Consider the following 23413-nt stretch of genomic DNA (forward strand, 5'->3'; position numbering starts at 1 on the left):
AATGAAAGAGTGAGTAACACAAACCCAACCAAAAAAATGGGGTGATATCGATTGCTCCAGAAGGGTAAGCAGATCGTGCTCCACTTGTGGCACCCGTGATCGCTCATGTTAGTATAACCCCATTGATAATTCTAAACCTAATTTGGTTGTTCACATCGGGAAAAGGGGATGGATTGTAGTTTGAACATATTATCTGTTAAACAGTATACCCTTTTCAAACAAATGGATATTTTAATTGGAAATTTGATGAAAAGCCTTAAAATAATCATGAATTATAATTTAATGTGCTTGAATTGGCTATCAGTGCAAACATTTTTAAATGCATCAAAATTAAAAGGTTTAGGAAACAAAAATTTCTTTCTACTGAAGAAGAGATTTCTAAAGTTGAATGCCTTGTAAATAAATGAATAAATTAGACAAGGATATTAATGATGTAGATTTACATGGTACCGGTACATGTACATAAATTTTAGAAAAAATATTCTAGGACTGTGTAAATATCAAAGGAACTACTATGCTTTTATTTTGTACTTAAATATTTTTTATGATGAAAAAGTTAATTGATTTATTGAAGATAAATATTAGAACATTTTCTTGACAATAATAATGAAGAGAATAATTTAATATCTAGCAGTGACTGTTTAATCATTAACAATGAGAGTTGTCAATCTAGGAATCAAATGAATGAAAGTGATCAAATGAATTTCAATGAAAAGGCTGATACAATTTGGTTTACAGTTTTATTTACTACCATTTTGATTTTAGTATCAATAAAAACCAGTTTAAATTTTGATGGATTTCTATTGACGGGATTGTACAGTATAAACAGTGATGCACTACTACGTTCACAGTCACATGGTGTGTATCATCGCCAACTATCAGGATCAAACCTTATGTGTTCCATAGTTTTCTCACATATCAGTTATCAACCAGAACATGAGATGAGATTTATTTGGAAAGCTCCCCCTAGGGGAACAGGATGTGTTAATTTTTTGTAAGTACATAAAAATATCTTTCCCAACTGAAAATTATTTTTGCTAAACCTTGTATGAACAAATTTCGGAATTGATATTTGAAAAGTTAATTCTTATAGAATGAATTATGAAATTGATTCCAAGGAGTTAATAGTAGTTTGATTTCCAAGAAATACAATACACATCAACCACCAACATCTCTGAAAAAACATACAACACTACCTACCTCTCTAAAAAACAAACAACATAGATAGATATAAGAAGATGTGGTGTGAGTGCCAATGAGACAACTCACTAGTCACAAATTGTAAAAGTAAACCATTAAAGGTCAAAATACAGTCTTCAACATGGAGCCTTGGCTCACACAAAACAGCAAGCTATAAAAGGCTAGCGTAAAACCATTCAAACAGGAAAATAAAATCAAGATAGCCTGATTTGGTTAAGGCACAATATTTGGTGTGAGTAAACCATTTTTGTGTGCAAACTTTACCTTTTCCTGATTAAGGTCATTTGTTGTGCATCCAAATACATAATAAAAAACCTGCACAGTGCAATTATAAACAGGATTGCCACTTATTTTAACAAAGACACAAGAAAAGGCATATCATTTAGAAACCAGGGCAAAATGTATTAACTTCTGTACAGAGTTACACTTGATAAAAGCAGTGGAAAACAAAATACATATGTACATTAAGCTTTTTAATGCCAACTTATTAACAGCGACTCATTTTGGTGTTTTTCCATTTTTGTATGTATTTTTGTATGACGATCAAAGTTTAACATATTATCAAAGACTTATTGATGATGATGCACATTACTTTTCTACTCCTAAAAATTTAGGATAATAAATGGCTTGTGAAAATGTACTGGGTCCTGTTCAATATCGTAGCAGCTAGGTAGCGGCTACATAGCTGCTATCAATATCTATTTAGAACAATAGACAAAAATCTACGTTACAGCTACAATATTGAACGTGGCCCAGGTATACATAAGTCAATGACTCTCTCATATTGTGTCATACCATTTAGTTAGTGAAAATGATGCTGTACCATTGAATATAATAAAATTACTTGAAATCATACATATTTTTCAGAGCCACTGCAACATTAGGCCAACAGTTGCTGTATAAAGATATAACTGTATTACAGCTCTGTGAAGCAGGAGGTTGGTATATGCTAATACTTTTTCTGGTTTCAAGATGATAGGTACTGTGTTAAATAGATACTAAAAACACATACTGTCTCAGGCTTGGACAGGTTGCTTGTGACAAGCACAGGAAGGCTGTATGGTGACTTATTTTTGGCTTACCTGGCCCAAAGGGCTTTTCCCATTATTTTGCGTCCGGCGTCGGTTGTCCTCCGTCATCATCCTGCGTTAACTTTAACAAAAATCTTCTCCTCTGAAACTACTGGGCCAAATTAAACCAAACTTGGCCACAATCATCATTGGGGTATCTAGTTTAAAAAAAATTTGTCCGATGACCCGGCCAACCAACCAAGATGGCTGCCATGGCTAAAAATAGAACATAGGGGTAAAATGCAGTTTTTATTCCCCACCTACGATAGTAGAGGGGCATTATGTTTTCTGGTCTGTGCCACCATTCGTCCGTGCATCTGTTCGTCCGTCTGTGCGTTCGTCCGTCTGTGTGTCCGTTCGCTTCAGGTTAAAGTTTTTGGTCAAGGTAGTTTTTGAAGAAGTTGAATTCTAATCAACTTGAAACTTAGTACACATATTCCCTATGATATGATCTTTCTAATTTTAATTCCAAATTAAAGTTTTGACCCCAATTTCACAGTCCACTGAACATAAAAAATGATAGTGCGAGTGGGGCATCTGTATACTTGGGACACATTCTTGTTGGATTATAACTCAAAAACAAAAGCATTTAGAGCAAATCTGACGGGGTAAAATTGTTTCTCAGGTCAAGATCTATCTGCCCTGAAATTTTCAGATGAATCGGCCAACCTGTTGTTGGGTTGCTGCCCCTAAAATGGTAATTTTAAGGAAAGGAGTAGGTTCGGTAAGGACCGATTTTGGCCTCAAATTTCAGGTTCATCTGAGAAAGATTTTGACCACTTTTTAAACACTTAAGCGTCTATTTTATTTGATTCAAATAGTTTATGTGAAAGATTTTAACTGATTTTGTCATTAAAAACGATCCAATTTAAGCTCAAATATGAAAAATCTACCAAATATGCCAAAAAATGCCACTTTTCAGATGGTTTTTGTCAAAAATGAAAGTGGCCGCATCCGTGTTCATCCTCAACCTTTATATATGTTATGTATTATCATAAAATACAACTTACATTTTAATATTAAGGATGAACACGGGTGTGGCCACTTTCGTTTTACACGAAAACCGTCTAAAATTTGACTAAAATGCTAGAATTGTGAAGATTTCAGTGATTTAGCATGACTTAATGGTGCTTAAACCCGATATATGTGCATTGTATTGTCAAAAAACAGCCCATATTTATGTAACAGAAGCATTCTACTGTTCAATTAGTAAATAAAAGTTTACATTTTAACAATTTTGTAAAACTGCTATATTTTGGGGCCAAAAAGGGGTCTTACCGGACCTACTCCTTTTACTGTTTTTGGTTATTATCTTGAATATTATTATAGATAGAGATAAACTGTAAACAGCAATAATGTTCAGCAAAGTAAGATTTACAAATAAGTCAACATGACCGAAATGGTCAGTTGACCCCTTTAGGAGTTATTGCCCTTTATAGTCAATTTTTAACCATTTTTCGTAAATCTTAGTAATCTGTTACAAAAATCTTCTCCTCTGAAACTACTGGGCCAAATTAATCCAAACTTGGCTACAATTATCTTTGGGTTGTCTAGTTTAAAAAAATGTGTCAGGTGACCTGTCCATCCAACCAAGATGGCTGCCATGGCTAAAAAGAGAACATAGGGGTAAAATGCAGTTTTTGGCTGCCCCTGAATTGGTAATTTTAAGGAAATTTTGCTGTTTTTGGTTATTATCTTGAATATTATTATAGATAGAGATAAACTGTAAACAGCAATAATGTTTAGCAAAGTAAGATATACAAAAATAAGTCAACATGACCGAAATGGTCAATTGACCCCTTAAGGAGTTATTGTCCTTTATAGTCAATTTTTAACAATTTTCATAAAATTTGTAAATTTTTACTAACATTTTGCACTGAAACTACTGGGCCAAGTTCATTATAGATAGAGATAATTGTAAACAGCAAGAATGTTCAGTAAAGTAAGATGTACAAACACATCACCATCACCAAAACACAATTTTGTCATAAATCCATCTGCTTCCTTTGTTTAATATTCACATAAACCAAGGTGAGCGACACAGGCTCTTTAGAGCCTCTAGTTTTTAGCTGCTAGGTCATTTGGTCTTTGGTGGAAAGTTGTCTTATTGGCAACTGTACCACATCTTATATTAACAAAGGAATAATGTAAAAACATGTATAAGCAAGTAATTTTCTGTAATTTTATGGATTTCGCATGTGTGGCAGGATTTACATATTAAATTTGTTTTATGACAAACTTATTCTCTTTACTCTAAACTTTTAGAATCTTCCTTGGATTTTCTATCTTTTCAGGAATCAACTTTTTGTTTCAACTAAAATATTAAATTCTTATAAATAAGCAGTACTTACAAGAATTTAATTCTTTTATAAACAGGTTCCCTTTTCAGTGTTGTATGGGACATTAGAGCCTATACACAAATTATATTGAGTAATGTCTTTCACTGAGTTCTGAATTTCTAATATTTTCATGTAAGAATGATCTCATAATATTTTGCAATAAATGTTAAAATAGTAAAGCAAAGGGAAGATATGAACTAGTTTTCTGTCTTATAAATTTTATGTTGATAAAAAAAGATTTTCTGTATCTTTTATTATGTAATTTTCTATAGATAACAATGAATCATTCTTTCCTCTTTCACTGTACAGTTACCTCCTCTCGCTTTTATATCAGTAACTATGATTTTATAGTGATTTCTGGATTTTAGCTTTCAATTTTAGTGTCCCCATAACTACAGCAATGAGTGGCAAAAAAAATTTGATTTATTTTGAAATCGTGTGTTTCCTTACCAAAATCTTGTAACTTCATTTAACTATTAAAATTATCTTATTTCTTACATCCTGAAAATAAAATAAAAAATCCTTATATCCTGACACCCTTGTCATGTGTATAAAAAGAAGATATCCACTCCAACTATCAGATGCCCTACCTCTAGTATGCAAAATTTTATTCATTGACAACATGTGCCCATTGAGGGTCAGCTATACATTTTGTTGTATTTGGTCTAGAATGATTCAAAAGGGTAAATATCCATTTAATATTCTTAGTCAATCCATGACCTTATTTTCATGGTAAATGTGATGAAGTCTATTTCACAGATGTTTTAAAGGAGCACTAGCTACGAGATATATAAAAAATCTAAAGTTTGATTTTTTTCTGTTCAATCAATAATGAAAGTGAAATAGTGAAATAACAATTCACTTTTTGCTGCCAAAAAGGTTCAATTTTGTCAAATTACGCTAAGAAACATTGATAATTAGTTATTCACTTGCAAGTGAATGAGTGAGTCGACCTCTTTGAATCCGTATTCGTGTGAATTTCAAGTTAACCCCTAGCTAGAGATTGACAACGTATGCATTGTAGGTGTACTGGTTATTTAAAGAAAAAGAATGTTAACAATGAAAGTGAAACTACGGTTAATCATATGATTACTATTTCGATGCACATAAAATTATTCTTATACGGTTAAAAACAATGAGAAACATCTATGTTTAATCTATAAAATAAAATCAAACAGACCTAAAAAATTCCAATTGTACGTGTTGGTTTAATCTACTCGTATCTTTATTTTTTGTTTACATCGCTTATATGGTCATCTAAGGTCAAATCGATAGTTAATTAGATGCCATCTGGACTTAAATACACAGGAAACGAACCTATATATTATCTACCTCATGCTCTGTAAACTGTTTATTTTAGACTTTTGATAGTTCGGATAAATGTTTTACATCGTTATGAACCAAATATGAGAATTTGAGTCAAATCGGTTACCATGAATTTGACAGCTAGTGCCCCTTTAAGTAATAGGCCATGCATGCTGTATTCAGTGTGTTGAATTCTTGTAAGATGTACATATCCATCTAAAAGGGACCATTTGACTTTGACCTCATTTTAAATTCATGGATCATTTATTATGTGAAGTTTATGTTTATATGACACCTGTAGAAAGTCTTTGATCTTCAAGATATATAACTTATATATATATTATGTTAGTGGTGTACTCTTGTGAATTATTATGTCAATTCAAAAAAAATTTTTTTTTTGTACCAGTACAATTTTTCAATCTTGTCCAAATTTGAAAGTAAGAGTCCTTTTATAGTCAATTATAGCATAATTTGTGTACTCTTAATTAAAAAAAAGATAAACTTTTTTGCAATCCTTCTATTAAACAATGTGAATATCAAAATACTTTTTGTTTTTATTTGATGATTATAGATACTTTATTCTCAAATCATTTTTCAACAGTATATCTTTTTATTCTCAAATTTTTATCAACAGTTAGTGAGTATATCTATCTGGAGATTTATGTTTATCTCCTTTCATCTTCTTCCTAGATTATTTACAACAGCTTCGGCAAAGTTATCTTTCTGTGATTCAATCCATGTTGCCACCCATGAAATTGCAGGATTGTTGAATGCATTTACAACGAATAATCCTTGATTTAGATCATTAAGTTCTCTCTGATGGATTGTGATCTCATTGGCAATAACACCCACCATATTTGCTGCAAGTTCATACTCATTCAACATTGTCGGATCGTCTGATATAGTAGCATTCTCAATTGCTTGTACTAACATATCTTCATTAGATATAATCCAATTTGGAATGGATTTAACTGATGGTAGAGTTGGAATTAAATTTGTATTAGCTTGAGCTAATTCTTCTTCTTTCTGTAGAATTTGGTTAGCAGTATAGGCAATCATTTGTTTGGCTAGGTTGACAAATTCTTCACCTGGGAAAAGATACAAAAATTAGGTAAACATTTTTAGTAAATGCTTAACAGTTGTTGTCAATTGTTGATGTGGTTCATAAGTGTTTTTCATTTCTTATTTTATATGTAGATTAGACCTTGGTTTTCCTGTTTGAATGGTTTTACCGTAGTAATTTTTGGGGCCTTTTATAGCTTGCTGTTAAGTGTGATCCAAGGCTCTGTGTTGATGGCCATACTTTGACCTATAATTGTTTACTTTTACAAATTGTGACTTGGATGGGGAGTTGTCTCAAAGACACTCATACCACATCTTCTTATATCTACAAGTTGAATTGATGAACCATGTTGAGTTTTGAAACTCTTACTTGAAATCCCCTAAATTCAGAACTTTAATTATAATATTTGTAATTTGTCGAATTAGATACATTTTGTATGTAAAGAGACAAACTCAAATCTGAAAAAAAAAAATAAAAGCTTATATCATTGTTGTTTTGTTTTTAATTTTGTGTGTGTACATTTGCATGACTCAGTGGTTTAGAAAAACATGCTAGAATTGTAAGTCGAGGAGCATAATATGTAAGACCTTTGAACAGAAAAAAATGAGGTTGTGAAGCAGTGGGTGGTCTTCAAAAAATAACCCCTCTCCCCCAAGGCAATGGATCTTAATGTATCTAAGTATACATCTGTAATACCTCTCTGTCATAAATTTTCTCTTCATCTACAAAACAGGTTTACATGGTATTTGGTGCCAAGCTTCATATTGGTAAGCCATTTCTCTTTGAAAAAGAGAGGGGTTATAACTGAGTGAGCAGTAACTGAGGCTACATCTAGTTATATCAGGTTAAAAAAGCCAGGAAACCTACAAGATTTCATATTTTAACAAATATTTTTAATTTTTAGATTATCTATCTTGAGATATTTTATTTTGTCTAACATAAATTAGCAGAGTTTTTTTGCCCCCCCTACAATAGTAGAGGGGCATTATGCTTTCTGGTCTGTGCGTCCGTCCGTCTGTCCCGCTTCAGGTTAAAGTTTTTGGTCAAGGTAGTTTTTGATGAAGCTGAAGTCCAATCAACTTCAAACTTAGTACACATGTTCCTTATAATATGATCTTTCTAATTTTAAAGCCAAATTAGACTTTAGACCCCAATTTCAGGCTCCACTGAACAGAGAAAATAAAAGTGCAAGTTTCAGGTTAAAGTATTGGTCATGGTAGTTTTTGATGAAGCTGAAGTCTTATCAACTTGAAAGAAACTTTGCACACTTGTTGCTTATGATATGATCTTTTTAATTTTAAAGCCAAATTAGACTTTAGACCCCAATTTCAGGCTCCACTGAACATAGAAAATAAAAGTGCAAGTTTCAGGTTAAAGTATTGGTCAAGGTAGTTATTGATGAAGCTGAAGTCTTATCAACTTGAAACTTAGCACACATGTTCCTTATGGTATGATCTTTCTAATCTTAATTCCAATTTAGATTTTTACCCAATTTCACGGTCCATTGAACATGGAAAATGATAGTGCGAGTGGGGCATCCATGTACTATGGACACATTCTTGTTTTATCTTGTTTTTCTGTCTTTCAACACTACAGAACCTAGCCCCTTGACACTTGAAGGAAAGCCATTATATAATAAAAACATTTAAGATATTGTTTAGGGTTGGTGAATAGCAAGAGTCTTACCTTGAAATTCTGCATTTGCTTTTACATAAAATAGCAATATAAATGTTAAACAAGATGCTGGAATCATCATTTTTACAGGTCTATGGTTTGTATTCAACTAGATATGTCAAACAAGTTTAAAAATCTATATTGTGATGTAACAAACATGTTATATGTTTAGTTTTTATAAGTACTTTTGCACTGCAGTTCATGTAGTGTTACATGCTGTGAAGTTAAAAAACCACCTTGAGCTGAAAAAAAGATATATAAGGTACAAATTGTATGGAAGAGTGAACAAAAGGCATGTGTATAAATTGATTTTTCCTGGATTTCAAAAAACAAAAAATGTATTATAGACCTATCATATCAAATAAAATCTTTGAGATGATCACAAGACATGGGTCTATTATATATTTTAATTAAAACTTATTGCAATGTTTTTATTAATGCTAAAAATACCTATGCAAAGTGGACAAAACTTTTCTAGAATGTTCTGTTACCTTATACCTTTGTATTCCATCTTGTGTTGAAGACTGTTTCAACCAACCAAAATAGCTGTATTAAGTATTATCGCTATTTTGTGCATTTTTCCTTTGATCTTTTTTTGTGATAATTTTCATATGCTACTTGCTTGAGATGGAAAATTATCGCTAGACACTAAGCAAGCACGTGGCATTGCTAACGAAATTGACATGAAATTGACAACGTCGTCATAGGTAAAATAGCGATAAACAGATTATCATTGGTCATCTCAACACGAGTGCCTTTCTCACTTTCGCAGTCCCAGCTCAAGCGAGAAAATCAATCTCGTTGAGATGATCAATGATAATCTATAATTATTGTTATGAATTTGGTGAATAAAAAATCGTTTTTACATTAACTTTTTGCTGAACAAATAGTAAGATGGATTACAAATAATTTATTTCTGTGTTCCTCAAAATGAATAAAGGACACATCTATAGTACTGAATGAGGATACCTGTTATTGTGTTTTGCTTATCCATCTTCCAGATCAATCAACATGGGACATCTTCTTATTTTTTAAAGGACTGGTTCAGACATAACCTTATCGAAACAGAGAAACTAATATACCAAATTCACTGCACGAGTTCATCAGATGATAATACAAATATTAAAAATCATAGCTAGATCAATTTTGTCACAAACATGCATGCAATGCTATGGTCTTGATCTAGTACATGTGAAAGGAAACGGACATTGGTTTTTTTTTCAATACTGTTAGTTTTCCATGTGATTGATGAAGAAATATTTGGTTCAATTGTGTTAAATTTACCCCAAAAGAAGTTTGTGTTTTTAAACAAGTTCTATCTACTTTTTGTTGAGCTCGACTTTTGTCAAAAATGCAAGACATAGCGATCCTACATTCTGCCGGCGTCGTTGAGTGCGGCGTCCATAAATATTCACTCTGTGGTTAAAGTTTTTGAATATTTAATAACTTTCTTAAACTAACCTGGATTTGTACCAAACTTGGACAGAAGCTTGTTTATGATCAAAAGCTAGGAGGAATTTAAAAAATTTTTGTACCTGTTTATCCGTATTTTCTTATAAATGGACTCAGTTTTTCTTCCAGTTAACATTAGATACAGTCTGCAGTTAAAGTTTTTGAAACATTTATTAGATTCATAAACTATCCTGGATCTTTACCAAACTTGGACAGAAGCTTCTTACAATCAAAAGATAGTATTGAGAGGAATATTTTTATTAATTTTTTTCCTTATTTTTGTTGAGCCTGCAATTAACAGCAAAATTAGGCGAGACATTGGGTTCCACAAAACTCTTACAAATTTTTTTGTTTATTTGCTGTATAATTTATATTATTTTTTCAAGAAACACATTTTAACTTTATTTAACAGCACCTACATTATCTCCCTTGAGACCAGATTTAGCCAGTAAAGAAAGTCAGGGTATAGTGCTGAGAGATGACTTTGATTCCAGTCCCTACCTTGATTCTAATATGTGGTAAGTTTTAAGTGTATGAAATGTCCCTTGTAGTGTATGTTTTATGATAGAAATATGGTCAAACTTATTTCTAAACAATTTTCACAGATGTATGTATAAACAAGACAAGAGAAACAACTAAGTAAAGATTATATCTGGTTTTCTACACATTGATATCGTAAAATATCAGCCGTGAGCCACAATGTGAACCTTTTTGGCGAGTGAGCATAGCGAATGAGCTAAAAAGTTTCACATTGTGTCAAGCTAATATTTTACGATATCTATATGAAGAAAACCCAATTATCTGTTTATCCTTTTATTACTGGTCTTTTTCACTCTCCCTAAGACAGTTTTATGCTTGACAAAAGCAATCTTGATAATGTCTGCTCTCGCATTATGACGTCGCTGATAACTTCTCCTCTCACCCTGTGAGGTCGCTGATAATGCCTCGTTTTGAAGTCTTGATACAAGAATTACTGAGCTACATAGCAGGATGATATAGGCGTAGGGAAGGACGATAAATAATCATGACTTAAATTGTGGCCAAATATGTCATTCAACACTTCATAGGAGTTAATGCCCTTTAATGATGATTTTAAGCATTTTTGCATTTTTTGGTGAAAACCTTGGTTGATACAGAATTGATATAAAATGATCAGCAATACAAGATCTACAAATATTTTCACATAGGGGAAATTGACAGTCAACTCGAAATGGATTTATTATCCTATCTTTTCTATTAAATGATCTTTAATGAAAAACATTATAATTTTAGGTCATCTAGTGATGGTGTAGAAGTTAGTAAGAAATGTGGCACAGTGATGTATGGATATTCAGTGACTTTCTGTGATCAGAAAGGCAGCAGGGAAATGGTTAGTATTTATAGATATTTTAACATTTAATATATTTCATAAAGTTAGAATGCAATGAACATTGTGAAAAGTCACATTAGTTATTATTAGCCATTTTGTTTAGGAATTAATCTCAATATTTTGGAGGATATATACAATTTGTCTTTGAATAGTAACAAAATATGAGAAATAGTAAAAACGATCCTCCTCATCACACAATTTTATCTTAACTCATTCTCATCCTACCCCACCTATAGAAGTTATATCAATATAATTTTTTTTGGCTGGTAAGACTGCTGCTGTGGAAATTCTTACTTAAACGAAAAAAATGAGATGATAAGACAAATTCAGGCATGTGTGTAAGAAGGGGTGTATTTAAAGATAGTTGCCACTAAGTCATTAGTATAGAGATTCATAAATACAAACACAAGGAGGTATCATATGGCCAAATCTGTTGCTTGCTGACTTTTTTGTCATAAATATTTCCTGACAATGAATTTAAGCAACATACTTGCAACTATATACTTGTAATGATATTCATAAAAATGAGTCTTTTTCTATTTTGTAGATTACAGTACCATTAAATACATCAACTGCAGCAGTTTTGCAATTTACTTTGTGTAAGTAAATCTTTAACATTAATGACTACTGCAAATTTGTTTTGTTACTTAAGATTGAATTATTGATATACAGAGGTCCTATATTGTTATGTTACATGTGTCACAAGAAAGGTTTTGTCCTTCGTCAAGGATTAAAAACAGAAGTTATTTGTTCAAAGAATCAATGCAGTATATGTACAAGTAATTAAAAGAATGTTACTATAGATCTTTAGATACATAAATATTTAATACTCAGAACTCTAGTTACTGTTTGTAAAGTATTAGAATTGTTTTTATGATGATATAGTCAATATAATGTATTTTCAAATATACAGAAATAATTTTTTTTTCTATTTAGTGATCTTTCCTATATTTAGTTCAAGTTTTGAAAGTTTTTAAAGTTGTATTGCATTGACCATAAAGTTATGGTCACGTCACATCAACTTGAAAATGACACATGTTCATTATGATGTGAAATTTATATAAAAAAAAGATTTATACCAGTAAAATTGGAAATATAATAAAACATATTTAAGCATCATTGTGTCTTATGATGGACTAATATTCCTTTTTTTGTCTTGCCTTCAACGAAAGTCGCAGAATGCGAGACATAGGTTTAACAGTTGCTTTTAAGGCAGTAATTGGGCATCAACAATTGTTAAGTTTTCTGCTCTATTCGGTTTGAAAGCCACTGCTTGTGAAAGATCAATGATACTTTCAATTAAGTTCGTTACTATCAGTACATATCAGTTTGATGAATATTTTTTAGGCCCTGCCCTCTAGGTTATGGTCCAGTGAGTTTGAATTAATTGACTGGTTTCAATGTCCAATTTCTCTCAAGTTAGATTGATAAGAACTACTTCTGATTGATATTTTGTATAATGTTGTATTACTATCAGTTCAACTCAGTTTGTTTCAGGTCCTGTCTGAATTACTGAGCAATTTTGCTGTCCCTCAGATTGGTTTTTTTTTTCTGAATTTTCTCCCTACAGGCAAGACACATCTCTGTGTCAATGGTTTTTTTTCTGAATTTTCTCCCTACAGGCAAGACACATCTCTGTGTCAACATTTTATTAGTTTTTGAAGGCAATCACAGCTATAAATAATTGACAACATTCAACATACAGAGAATGGTGTAGAAAGGAAGACAATGGTCTTTGGGCTATTGAGTTTTGACTGCATTTACATGTTGTGAATAACTTTTTGCATTTGTATTTTTTAGCTGGAGGGAAATGTTTTAACCAGCATCATCAGGATGGAGATATAGTAATATCTGTTGGACTTAATGGTTGTTCTAACTGGGTTGAGATTGACAGAGTTTGGTAAGGACTTTAATGCAGAGATTTTATCATTACTATGTATAATTCATCAAACCTAAAGCAATATATCAAACTTTAAGTTCCAAAATTTCTGTCTTCAGAAATAGATTAAAAAGTTGGTTCAAAATTGGGTTGGTTGCTGTGACCTAATGTTTATGCTTCATTGACCTTGTATATTATTGTGTTTTAAAGAGAAAGAGAACTTTGCAAATGTAGACTACAATACCAATGTATTTTATTCAGTTTAAAATCAAAAGTACAAAAATGTTCAAGCTATACAATTTTGTATTGAATTGAGGAAAAATAGATATCAATAGTGGAAAAGTTGAAATTGGAAAAAAAATACTGTTCTTTAATTTGAAGCACCCAATAGCAGTTTGCGTAAATAGACTGTGTTAAGTCTTGTCATAGCATTAGTGTAATTATTTATATCATCATAGTATGAATACCTTATTTCAGATTTTTCCAAGGCTAACTTTTCTCTGTTGTCTCTCTCCTCTACGTGGCAGATAAGTGACCTTTAAAAGAGAGGCAATAGAGTATTTTTTTTACAAGTGATCTTATTAGTTCAGTATGATTTTACCTGATTGTATTTTAATCATATCTTTCATTTTGATAATAATGCAGGTCACCAACAAGCAGTGATTCAGAAGTACATTTAGTACCACTTCCACAAAAAGCAAGACTTGAAAGTGTTTGTTTTAAATGGTCACAATCAGCAGAATTTGTAAATGGTGGCAATGAATACTTATCCATTCTATCTGATGGCCCATACACAGCCAATGACACTGACAACAATAGTTCAGAGGTTGTTTCAGCCAACCCAGGCATCAAATCAACTACAGAAAGTATAGCACCAATTTACAGAATAACTAACAACATAGTTACAAATCGGCCAATTCAAACACTGCCACCATTCCAACCAATTGGAAGGGGAGATAAACCAGTGCCAACATTTCAAAGTTGCTGGGCTATGGATAATGTCCTGATTGTAAACTTTCATGATTTACCTACCAGACTACATGAAGATTTTGATCCAGTAGATCCCAGTAAATGGTTGTTTTTCCCAGGAGCTAATATCAGGGTAATTAATGCTCACGTCACTTGTCATATTTTTTTTGATGTATTGCCAAATATCAAACAAATAATTAGCTAGACATATCTTTTTCTTGTTGTCTGAAAAAAAAACAATATTTTCCACAAATAACAGCCATTGAGCAAAATCAAGTGGAATATCACCAATTATGGGCTAGTCCAATTAAATCCTTTTCAACTAAATTTCTTGATGTTATAAAAAAAAGTTCAATTTTAAGTATAAAGCTGAACATGATTATGTACATATATTAGCAAGACTTTATATTTTTTTAACTTCTTACTGCATCTCTATATTGTATAACACTTATTTGAAAAGGACAATAAAAACCTGACAATAAGATATTATTTAAGAGTCGATTAAGGATTCAAGAAAAGTCTTAGATATTGAAAGAATTAATTGTTTTTTAAACTTAAATGCATAAATAATAATCCAGAAGCACTTTCAGTTTAGATATAATTGCACTCAAATTAGATATTTCAATTTCTTAACTAACACTTCTTGTTTTACAGCAAAAATGCAGATCAGATAACAATGCTATGTACTTCAGCCAAAAGAATCAAACTGCCAATTTTGTTGTTACAAGGGACCTTAATCTTATGCCAGATGATTTATCAACAGACCTGATTCTAGAGGAACAGTTTGAATTTAAGGAACAAATAGGGTAAATTTACAGTTTGTTCTTGTGTTGTGTTGTTACACCACTATCCCAGTGGATATAGTGGATATATGTCTCAGTGGCAACCATACCACATCTCATTTTATATTAGAAATTAATTCACTATAATCAAATCATGTCAGGAAGTTTCTTATTTGTTCAAAATTATCTTTTTTAGAACAAGTTTGACGTTCATTATCCTCAGAGGGTTTTGGTTGAGTTTTGGTATTTAACAGCACGGTTGTTGTTGATTGTTAAGTGTCCAGTGGAAAATTTCATGCATTCTGAAAAAAAAACATTTTAAATGTTGGCTTATCTTTACCTCACCATAAAAGTTAATTAAAAGAGAGACGAAAGATACCAGAGGGACAGTCAAACTCATAAATCAAAAATATACTGACAACGCCATGGCTAAAAATGAAAAAGTCAAACAAACAAACAATAGTACACATGACACAACATATAAAAGAATAAGCAACACAAACCCCACCAAAACTGGGGGTGATCTCAGATGCTCTGGAAGGGTAAGCAGATCCTGCTCCACATAATTAAAATAGACATAAAGAAGTCACCTTAAAGTAGTCATCACCTAGATAAGCTTCATATGACTTATAACATCCAGGTTTTTGAGCCTGCAACTTTTGTTGCAGAAAGCTCGACATAGGGATAGTGATCCAGCAGCGGTGGCAGCGGTGTTAGCTAACTTCTTAAAAGCCTTATATTTTAGAGGGTGGAAGAAATAGATGCTTCATACTTTGTATATAGATACCTTTTGTTACGAAGTTTCCGTCAGTCACATGTCCAATGTCCTTGACCTCATTTTCATGGTTCAGTGACCACTTGAAAAAAAAGTTCAGTTTTTTTGTAATGTTAAATTCTCTCTCATTATAAGTAAAAGGATAACCATATTTGGTATGTGCTTATCTTGCAAGATCCTCATGCCTGTCAGACAGTTTTCACTTGACCTCAACCTCATTTCATGGATCAGTGAACAAGGTTAAGTTTTGGTGGTCAAGTCCATATCTCAGATACTATAAGCAATAGGTCTAGTATATTTGGTGTATGGAAGGACTGTAAGGTGTACATGTCCAATTGGCAGGTGTCATCTGACCTTGACTTCATTTTCATGGTTCAGTGGTCATAGTTAAGTTTTTGTGTTTTGGTCTGTTTTTCTCATACTGTATGCAATAGGTCTACTATATTTGTTGTATGGAATGATTGTAAGGTGTACATGTCTAGCGGGCAGATGTCATCTGACCATAACCATTTTTATGGTTCAGTGGTCAAAGTTAAGTTTTTGAGTTTTTGTCTTTTTATCTAATACTATATGAAATAGGTCAACTATATTTGGTGTATGGAAATATTTTATGATCTATATGTCAGTCAGGCAGGTTTTATTTGACTTTCAAATCATTTTCATGGTTCATTGAGGTCAGTGTTTAGTTTTTGTGTTTTGGTCTATTTTTCTTAAACTATAAGCAATAGGTCAACTATATTTGTTGTATGGAAGCATTGATAGCTGTACATGTCTGCCTGGCAAGGTTCATCTGACCTTGACCTCATTTTCATGGTTCATTAGTCTTTGTTTAGTTATCTTGGTTAATGTTAAGTTTATGGGACAGTTGTAGTAAAGCTTGATTTTTAGGACTATCAACATAATATCAATGATTAGTAAAGAAGGTGAGACATTTCAGCGTGTTTACTCTTGTTTTAAGTTATCAATGATTCAACATAGATGATCTAATATACATCAAAACATGTTATTCAAATAATAAAAAATGTGGAAATAAGCAAAAAATTACTGACAATGTCCTTAACTAGAATTAGTCAGATATAAATATTGTAAAGTTAAACTAGTTTGTACTGTATGTATCTATATTACAGATGGGAAGTCCATGGTGGAAGGGTTGATGTGACCTGTGGAGAGATCTATCAAGCCAATTCTTTAGTGTTTGACAGTTCTGGTGATAGGAAGGCTTGTACACCTTATATGGACACTAGATCGGCTGGAAATATTAGGTTCTATCTTGGATTAGGTAAGATTACAAAACAAGTTATGTTTGAAGTATATTTATTTGACCAATTTTGTCTTCATTATACCCCCTCTCTAAAAAGTGGGGGTATACTGTCTGTCCATCTGTCAGTAAGTCAGTCCATCCATCCATCCACCCATCCTTTCGTCAGTCCGTCCATCGTCACATGAATATTTTTGTCACATTTTATGCAGGAACTACAATACTAGGATTTCTGAAATTTGGTATCAGGGTTTATATAAGTCGGTTATACTGTGTGATGCGTTTCCAGATTCATCACTCAACAACTTCCTGTTTACCAAACACTTGTATTATTTTACACATGATATAGCCAAGTTGAAAAATTCGTCAGTTTCAGTACCATTATTTCACAATAATGGATTTGTACTTAAAAAGTTACAGTTTAAAATTATTTTAATGCATAGTACATTTTTCATACAAAAACTTTTTTGTACTAGGATAGTACTTTAAAATTGTTGCACTTTCTTGACAATTTCCTATCACATTATTGTTTTAGTTCAAATCTTTTACTGTAAAATTATTGTTCTAAAATACTAAAAAAACTAAAATAGTTTGGAAGTACCCCATCACTACAACATACTACTATATTGAGGTACATGTTTTGAACTATAAAGTTATGGTACTGAATAAGGACATGTTTCAAAGTAAATAAATATTGGGGCATATACTAGAAAAAACTATTGTTTCAAGTATTTCCCTCACCAAACACAGAATATTGACCTAATAATTATTTTTAAAAAATCAACATCCATACATTTTCATCAAAGAGTGCCTGCTTAACATAACACTACAACTTTTATTATTGTGCCCTAAATTAAGAATAACGTTCAAAACAATTATTGCTGTTTTTTAGGAAGTGGTTCTTGTAATGGTAATATTTCTAAGTCTGACAGAATTGATGTGTTAGTTTACCTAGAAGATAAATATGATCACACATATGTACTCCAGAGATTAGAGTTTGAGTATTATCAGGTATGATAGTAAATGTATAATAATTTGTGTTTTCCAAAATTTGCAATATACCTGAAACTTTTTTTAGTTTTCCTAGATGGTATTAATATTTTGAAATGCTATAATTTTCATCACTCAATAGTACTTTCATTAATGGTTAAAGCTAGATGGATCTGTATACTCAATATTGATAATCATTTTTGTCCTTTACCAAGAAGGTGTCTTTTCAGAATAGAACAAAAATAAACTAAAGACAAAAAGGCTGAAACATTTTTTAATACACCATAGTCAAGAGCATACTCTTAAAGGACTTAAACAAATTCAGATCCCCTGAAAAATGACAATGATCTGTAATTCATTTGTAGGAACCTAAACTTGTATCTGTTCCAATAACTGGTGACCACAAAATATCCTGGGCCAGATTTTGTTGGATACAAAAATTTCATCATGGACCTAACACAGACATCTGGGCTTTAGATGGTGTTAGGATTTTAACACATCAGCCATCTGGGTTGAGTCAGAACAAAAACAAAACAATTCAATTTGGTCTCAATATGCAATGTGGCAATGATCCTAAAGCTAACAAGTAAGTTTGTTTATAATGCTATAATATCAGCTGTTGTAATTGTGGATGGTAATTTCATAAACAGTGCCCAATTTTTATACGCCCATCAAAATTTTGACAGGACGTATTATGGTATACAAAATTTATGTCAGGCGTCCGTCTGTCCCACGTAAACATGTCGCACCGTAACTTGAGAACTACTTATCCAAATTGCATGAAACTTTATATAGTTGTTTCTTATGATGGTTAAACTATCTGTATACTTTTTGGTGAAAATAAGATTGAAACTTTTTGAGTTATGGGACTTTGCAACTAAAACAGGGGGATGTATTTTTTCACATGTCTCGCTGTATCTCAAAAACAATTTATGATAATTTGATTAAAACTTTACACACTTCTCAGTTATATTAATCTTAAGATCAGTATACTTTTTGGTGATGATTCAAAATTTCATATTTGAGTTATTGAGTATTTTGTAAAAAAGGGGGAGGTTTTTTTTACATGACACGCCTTATCTCAAAAACAAATATACGATTGTTGCTTAAATCTTTACACACGTCTTAGTTATATTAATTTTAAGATCTGTATACCTTTTGGTGATGATTCAAAATTTTATTTAAGAGTTATTGAGTTTTTTTGTGTGTTTTCACATGTCTTGCTGTATCTCAGACACTATTTATGATTATTGTGTAAAACTTACACGCAAGATGACGGGCGAATCATGCACTCATGGCGCAGCTGTTTATTTTTTATGGTCCAACAACCATATTATAGATATGTGTAATACAGAAAAGAAACTTTAGTTGTATCAACATTAATCCCTGAATACATGATGCATTGTAACTTCTCAAATAAATGCAATTATTTGTTGCTTTGATAAGAGAATATGAAACCAGAAAACTCTTGTTTTTCTCTAAAAAACATAACAAATAATCAACTAAATTCAGTGAATTCATAGTATTGACAGTTTTCTAATATGAGGTTTAACTTCCTGATTAGAAATATATTTCCTGATATGCTTCCATTAATGTTGTACACAACAATATAGTGAATACACTTTCATGTATATATTTGAATAGAAATAAAAAAAATCCAAGTCTATATTATCTTCAATTTGTATAATAGAATATTATAAAATAGGTCATTAATAAGAAATTTACTTATCAATGACCAAATTGTACTAAAAGATTACATTATGTTACAGAGTAGATTTGCAATTTTCTTCTGATTATGGAAGAACATGGCATCGTCTTCATACACCATGTTTATCAGGAAGTTGTCATGGTAACCATCAACCAATCAGTTCAACATATGGATCTGTAAATATTCCAAGGTTTGTGATGTTATAATATGAATTAATGGGGAGGAAGATAACATAAAATTTTGTGTGAGAAATGAAATAAATATATATAAGAAGATGGTATTTATAAAAACTGAAAGTGTCTAGCCATAAGAGGGATAAAAGGATTGCTGCAGTTATTGTGGGCAATTAATGACATCCATAAAAATTTACACTGATACCAATTTCAGTGCTGATCATATCTGTTTATGGATTAATCTTTACCAAGTTTGGTACAAACTAAAAGTTTGGAATCCAAAATACATTGCAATTTCTATATCATGATTTTTTTTAATCCAATCCTGAATGAAAGGACCCAAATATTCATATGATTTATATATTAATAATTGAAAGAATTTTTTATTCAGGTGGACAAAAATGACCTTGCCATTACCTTATGCTGCTATGTCACCTCATGTCAGATTCAGATGGAGACAAACCAATAGGAGAGAACCCAACTGGGCTATAGATAATGGTTTGTTGACAAAAATATCTCTGTATGAAAATTTGATTGGTCTTTAAGTCTATTATGTATGGAACAAAAATATTGTAAAAGAAAACCAAGTTTTTATAGCAAGTACTTTACTGAATTGGATACTTTTGATGAACATTAGTAGAACAATTTTACAATATAAATCGCTTCCATATGAATATACTTCATAATCAGCATATCAAATATTGACACTCACACAAGAATCTCCTACATTAAAAAGTTTGTAACAAAGAACCCTAATCAAAATATATATCTCAGAATCGCACATAATTTATTTCATTAACTTTCATTTATAATCAAAAACACATTTTGATTATTAGACAGTTCAATACAAAAAGGTATTTAACATAATGTCTATTGATGTTTTGAGAAGTTATCTTCAAGAGTCATTTAATATATTGAATATGTCTTTGGTATTTTCAGAAATAAAAAAAATCTTTCATATGATGAATAATATTTTCAGTTTGAAATTACTGAGAGGCTACAGAAAATTACACATGTTGATAATGTATATTTCAGTTTATATTGGAGATTGTCCAGAGAGATGTAATGGACATGGATTTTGTACTGATCAAGGATGCAAGTAAACATGTTATAACTTAACTTTACTTTTGTTATTCCAACTAGTGTAGTTTTGCTCAACTTTCCTGTCTGCATGCTTGCTGATTGAAAACCTAATTTAAAAAGATAAATTCTGTCCACTTCATTTGAACTTTGGTGGATAGTCTCATTGACAATCATACCACAACTCTTTATTTTTATGAATATAAAAAAAAAGATCCATCGACTTTGTATAAGCTATACAGATTAAATTGATTTCCACTTAAAAAAGTTCTATTGCAATGTTAAGTTAATTTATATTAAAAAAAAATTAAAGTTACTTCACATTGAACTATTAACCTTTGGATGTTTTGAATGTCAACATTATTTAAATAATATGTTTTGAATCGATAGAATTGTTTTAAATGTTCGGGATGATTTCCTATACATAACTTTACCACTACCTAAACTAGGCAGATAGCTGACTATGTGGTATGGGCTTTGTTCATTGTTGAAGGCTGTACGGTGACCTATAGCTGTTTTGTGTCATTTGGTCTCATGTGGAGAGTTGTCTCATTGGCAATCATACCACATCTTCTTTTTTATAGTTACTATTTATGTGAACAACCTAGGGATACACAACTTTTACCTAATGTATATTGACCTATAATGAAACTTTTGATTAATATATACTTGCCTAATGAAGACTTTTATTTATGTATAAAAAGCAGCCAGAAAAAGACAGGAATTTAATCGTACCTTCCTTGTAGATTGATAGTTAAATTAGAATAGTTAAAAACATTTTAGTAATGCATCATTGATGTTGTATGAATATTGTTTATTTGCCTCCTACTTGTAGGTGTGATTTTGGTTATGATGGACCAACATGTAACACAAATGTAGTGCAGAATCCTACTCTGTTGATGGAAAACTTTGAAGATGACCATATATTGACATCGTCCAGTGTTATGTCAGTGAAGGGGGCCACAATAAGTTATATGTGTGGTGTCCTGTCATCAGGGAAAGCACTGGTGTTCAGTAGGAATGGACAGAGAAAGATTGTAACATCAGACTTCAATACGACTAACAGCAGGTACAGTTCTAGTATTATTGTGTAGGATAAAGTAATAGAAATATGTTCAGAAGGTTTATTTTCTCATGAAAAACAATAAATGATAGTCACATTATTTTTTGGTGAAGTAATTAACATTGGATATACAAAATGTCAACCACACACTGCGTTTTCTAAAAAAATAATAATAAACTATACCCATTGTTTTCCTTGTAGAATTTAAAAAAAAAAACATTTTACCCACACATGTTCAGGGTGCTATAAACAGTTTCGTATAAAAAACTAGGGGTTATTCCCCAACTAAAAATAGACATGGAAGGAAGTCCCTTTTTATCAACATAATTGATAAAAAAGAATCATGTTTTTTGTATTTGATTGGAAAGATATGTTAATTAACTTCAATTAAAGCAGGTTGAATGATTAAACTAATTTAAAAAATTAGATTAAATATACATGTTTTTAGGGGAGACAACACTGTAAACAGTCTGGTTTTTTTTGGCAGTGAAAATTGAAACTTATTTGCAGCCACTGTAGCTCTTTTCGAAGCAGGTGAACGTACCCTGAAGCATGAATTTTTTGAAAGACCTGGTAAAAATCTATGAAATTCATACAATTTTGATTATGAAAAATGTGCAGGTATCATGTCTTCAGGGGTGTGCACATGACCTGATTTCAGGTTTTTTAAGCTTAAATCAGGCAATGTTTTTCCCAGTTTCTCTGTATAAAACTTTTTTATACTATTAAAAGTACACTTTTGTTTTATTCCATTATAAACTAAAGAACATTCTGAATCCAGTGATATCTAGTTTTATACAAGTATCTTTATTAATCAGTCCACCACTAAGGGTCACTTATACATGGTCCCTCAAAATATGACGTCATAGAAAAAAACTGTTGACTGCACCCTCATGTATATTTAGTGTTTAACTTGATATATGTAGTGAGATTATATCATTATATCTTACAGATATTTACAGTTCTACATTAGAGTTGGCAGTAATTCTATGGCTTCTTCTTGTCCTCCACCAGACAGGCCAGCAGAGACAGTCATTTTGGATTACTCATGTGATGCTGAAGTGACATGGAGCTTCCTTAAAGAATTTAGTAGTAATCAATATAGATCACCCAGGTATGTCTTTTTGTCATCAATAACTACTGTTATGGTGTATTAAATTGGATTTTGGAAATTTATTTCCTAACTCAGTGTGTGCTGTAATGCTATATGAAAAGTCATATTTGCTATCGATGAATTTTTAGGTGGTTATACAAGGTTAAACAT

The 23413-nt window shown here is 31.6% G+C and overlaps 2 protein-coding genes across 3 annotated transcripts in view; one reads left to right on the forward strand and one right to left on the reverse strand.

Moving 5' to 3' along the window:
- The window catches only part of LOC139487708 (reelin-like), an 80848-nt gene that overhangs the window by 4770 nt on the left and 52665 nt on the right, over positions 1 to 23413 (forward strand). For both annotated transcript variants that reach the window (XM_071272720.1, XM_071272709.1), the window contains exons 4-19: positions 766 to 994; positions 2068 to 2138; positions 10516 to 10621; positions 11376 to 11472; positions 12020 to 12071; positions 13273 to 13372; positions 13997 to 14453; positions 14975 to 15126; positions 17005 to 17156; positions 18028 to 18146; positions 18491 to 18711; positions 19895 to 20023; positions 20398 to 20504; positions 21042 to 21105; positions 21922 to 22155; positions 23102 to 23263. In XM_071272720.1, the coding sequence (XP_071128821.1) occupies positions 766 to 994; positions 2068 to 2138; positions 10516 to 10621; positions 11376 to 11472; positions 12020 to 12071; positions 13273 to 13372; positions 13997 to 14453; positions 14975 to 15126; positions 17005 to 17156; positions 18028 to 18146; positions 18491 to 18711; positions 19895 to 20023; positions 20398 to 20504; positions 21042 to 21105; positions 21922 to 22155; positions 23102 to 23263 (2452 nt within the window). The remainder of the gene's footprint in view (positions 1 to 765; positions 995 to 2067; positions 2139 to 10515; positions 10622 to 11375; positions 11473 to 12019; positions 12072 to 13272; positions 13373 to 13996; positions 14454 to 14974; positions 15127 to 17004; positions 17157 to 18027; positions 18147 to 18490; positions 18712 to 19894; positions 20024 to 20397; positions 20505 to 21041; positions 21106 to 21921; positions 22156 to 23101; positions 23264 to 23413) is intronic.
- On the reverse strand, positions 6485 to 8794 carry LOC139487723 (uncharacterized). Its single transcript, XM_071272760.1, has 2 exons — positions 8664 to 8794; positions 6485 to 7002 (listed from the first exon to the last, which is right to left on the reverse strand). Exons 1-2 carry the CDS (start codon positions 8731 to 8733, stop codon positions 6590 to 6592), a joined length of 483 nt encoding a protein of 160 aa, XP_071128861.1. The 5' UTR covers positions 8734 to 8794; the 3' UTR covers positions 6485 to 6589.

This window comes from Mytilus edulis, chromosome 1 (assembly GCF_963676685.1).
Source record: "Mytilus edulis chromosome 1, xbMytEdul2.2, whole genome shotgun sequence".
Lineage (NCBI taxonomy): Eukaryota > Metazoa > Mollusca > Bivalvia > Mytilida > Mytilidae > Mytilus > Mytilus edulis.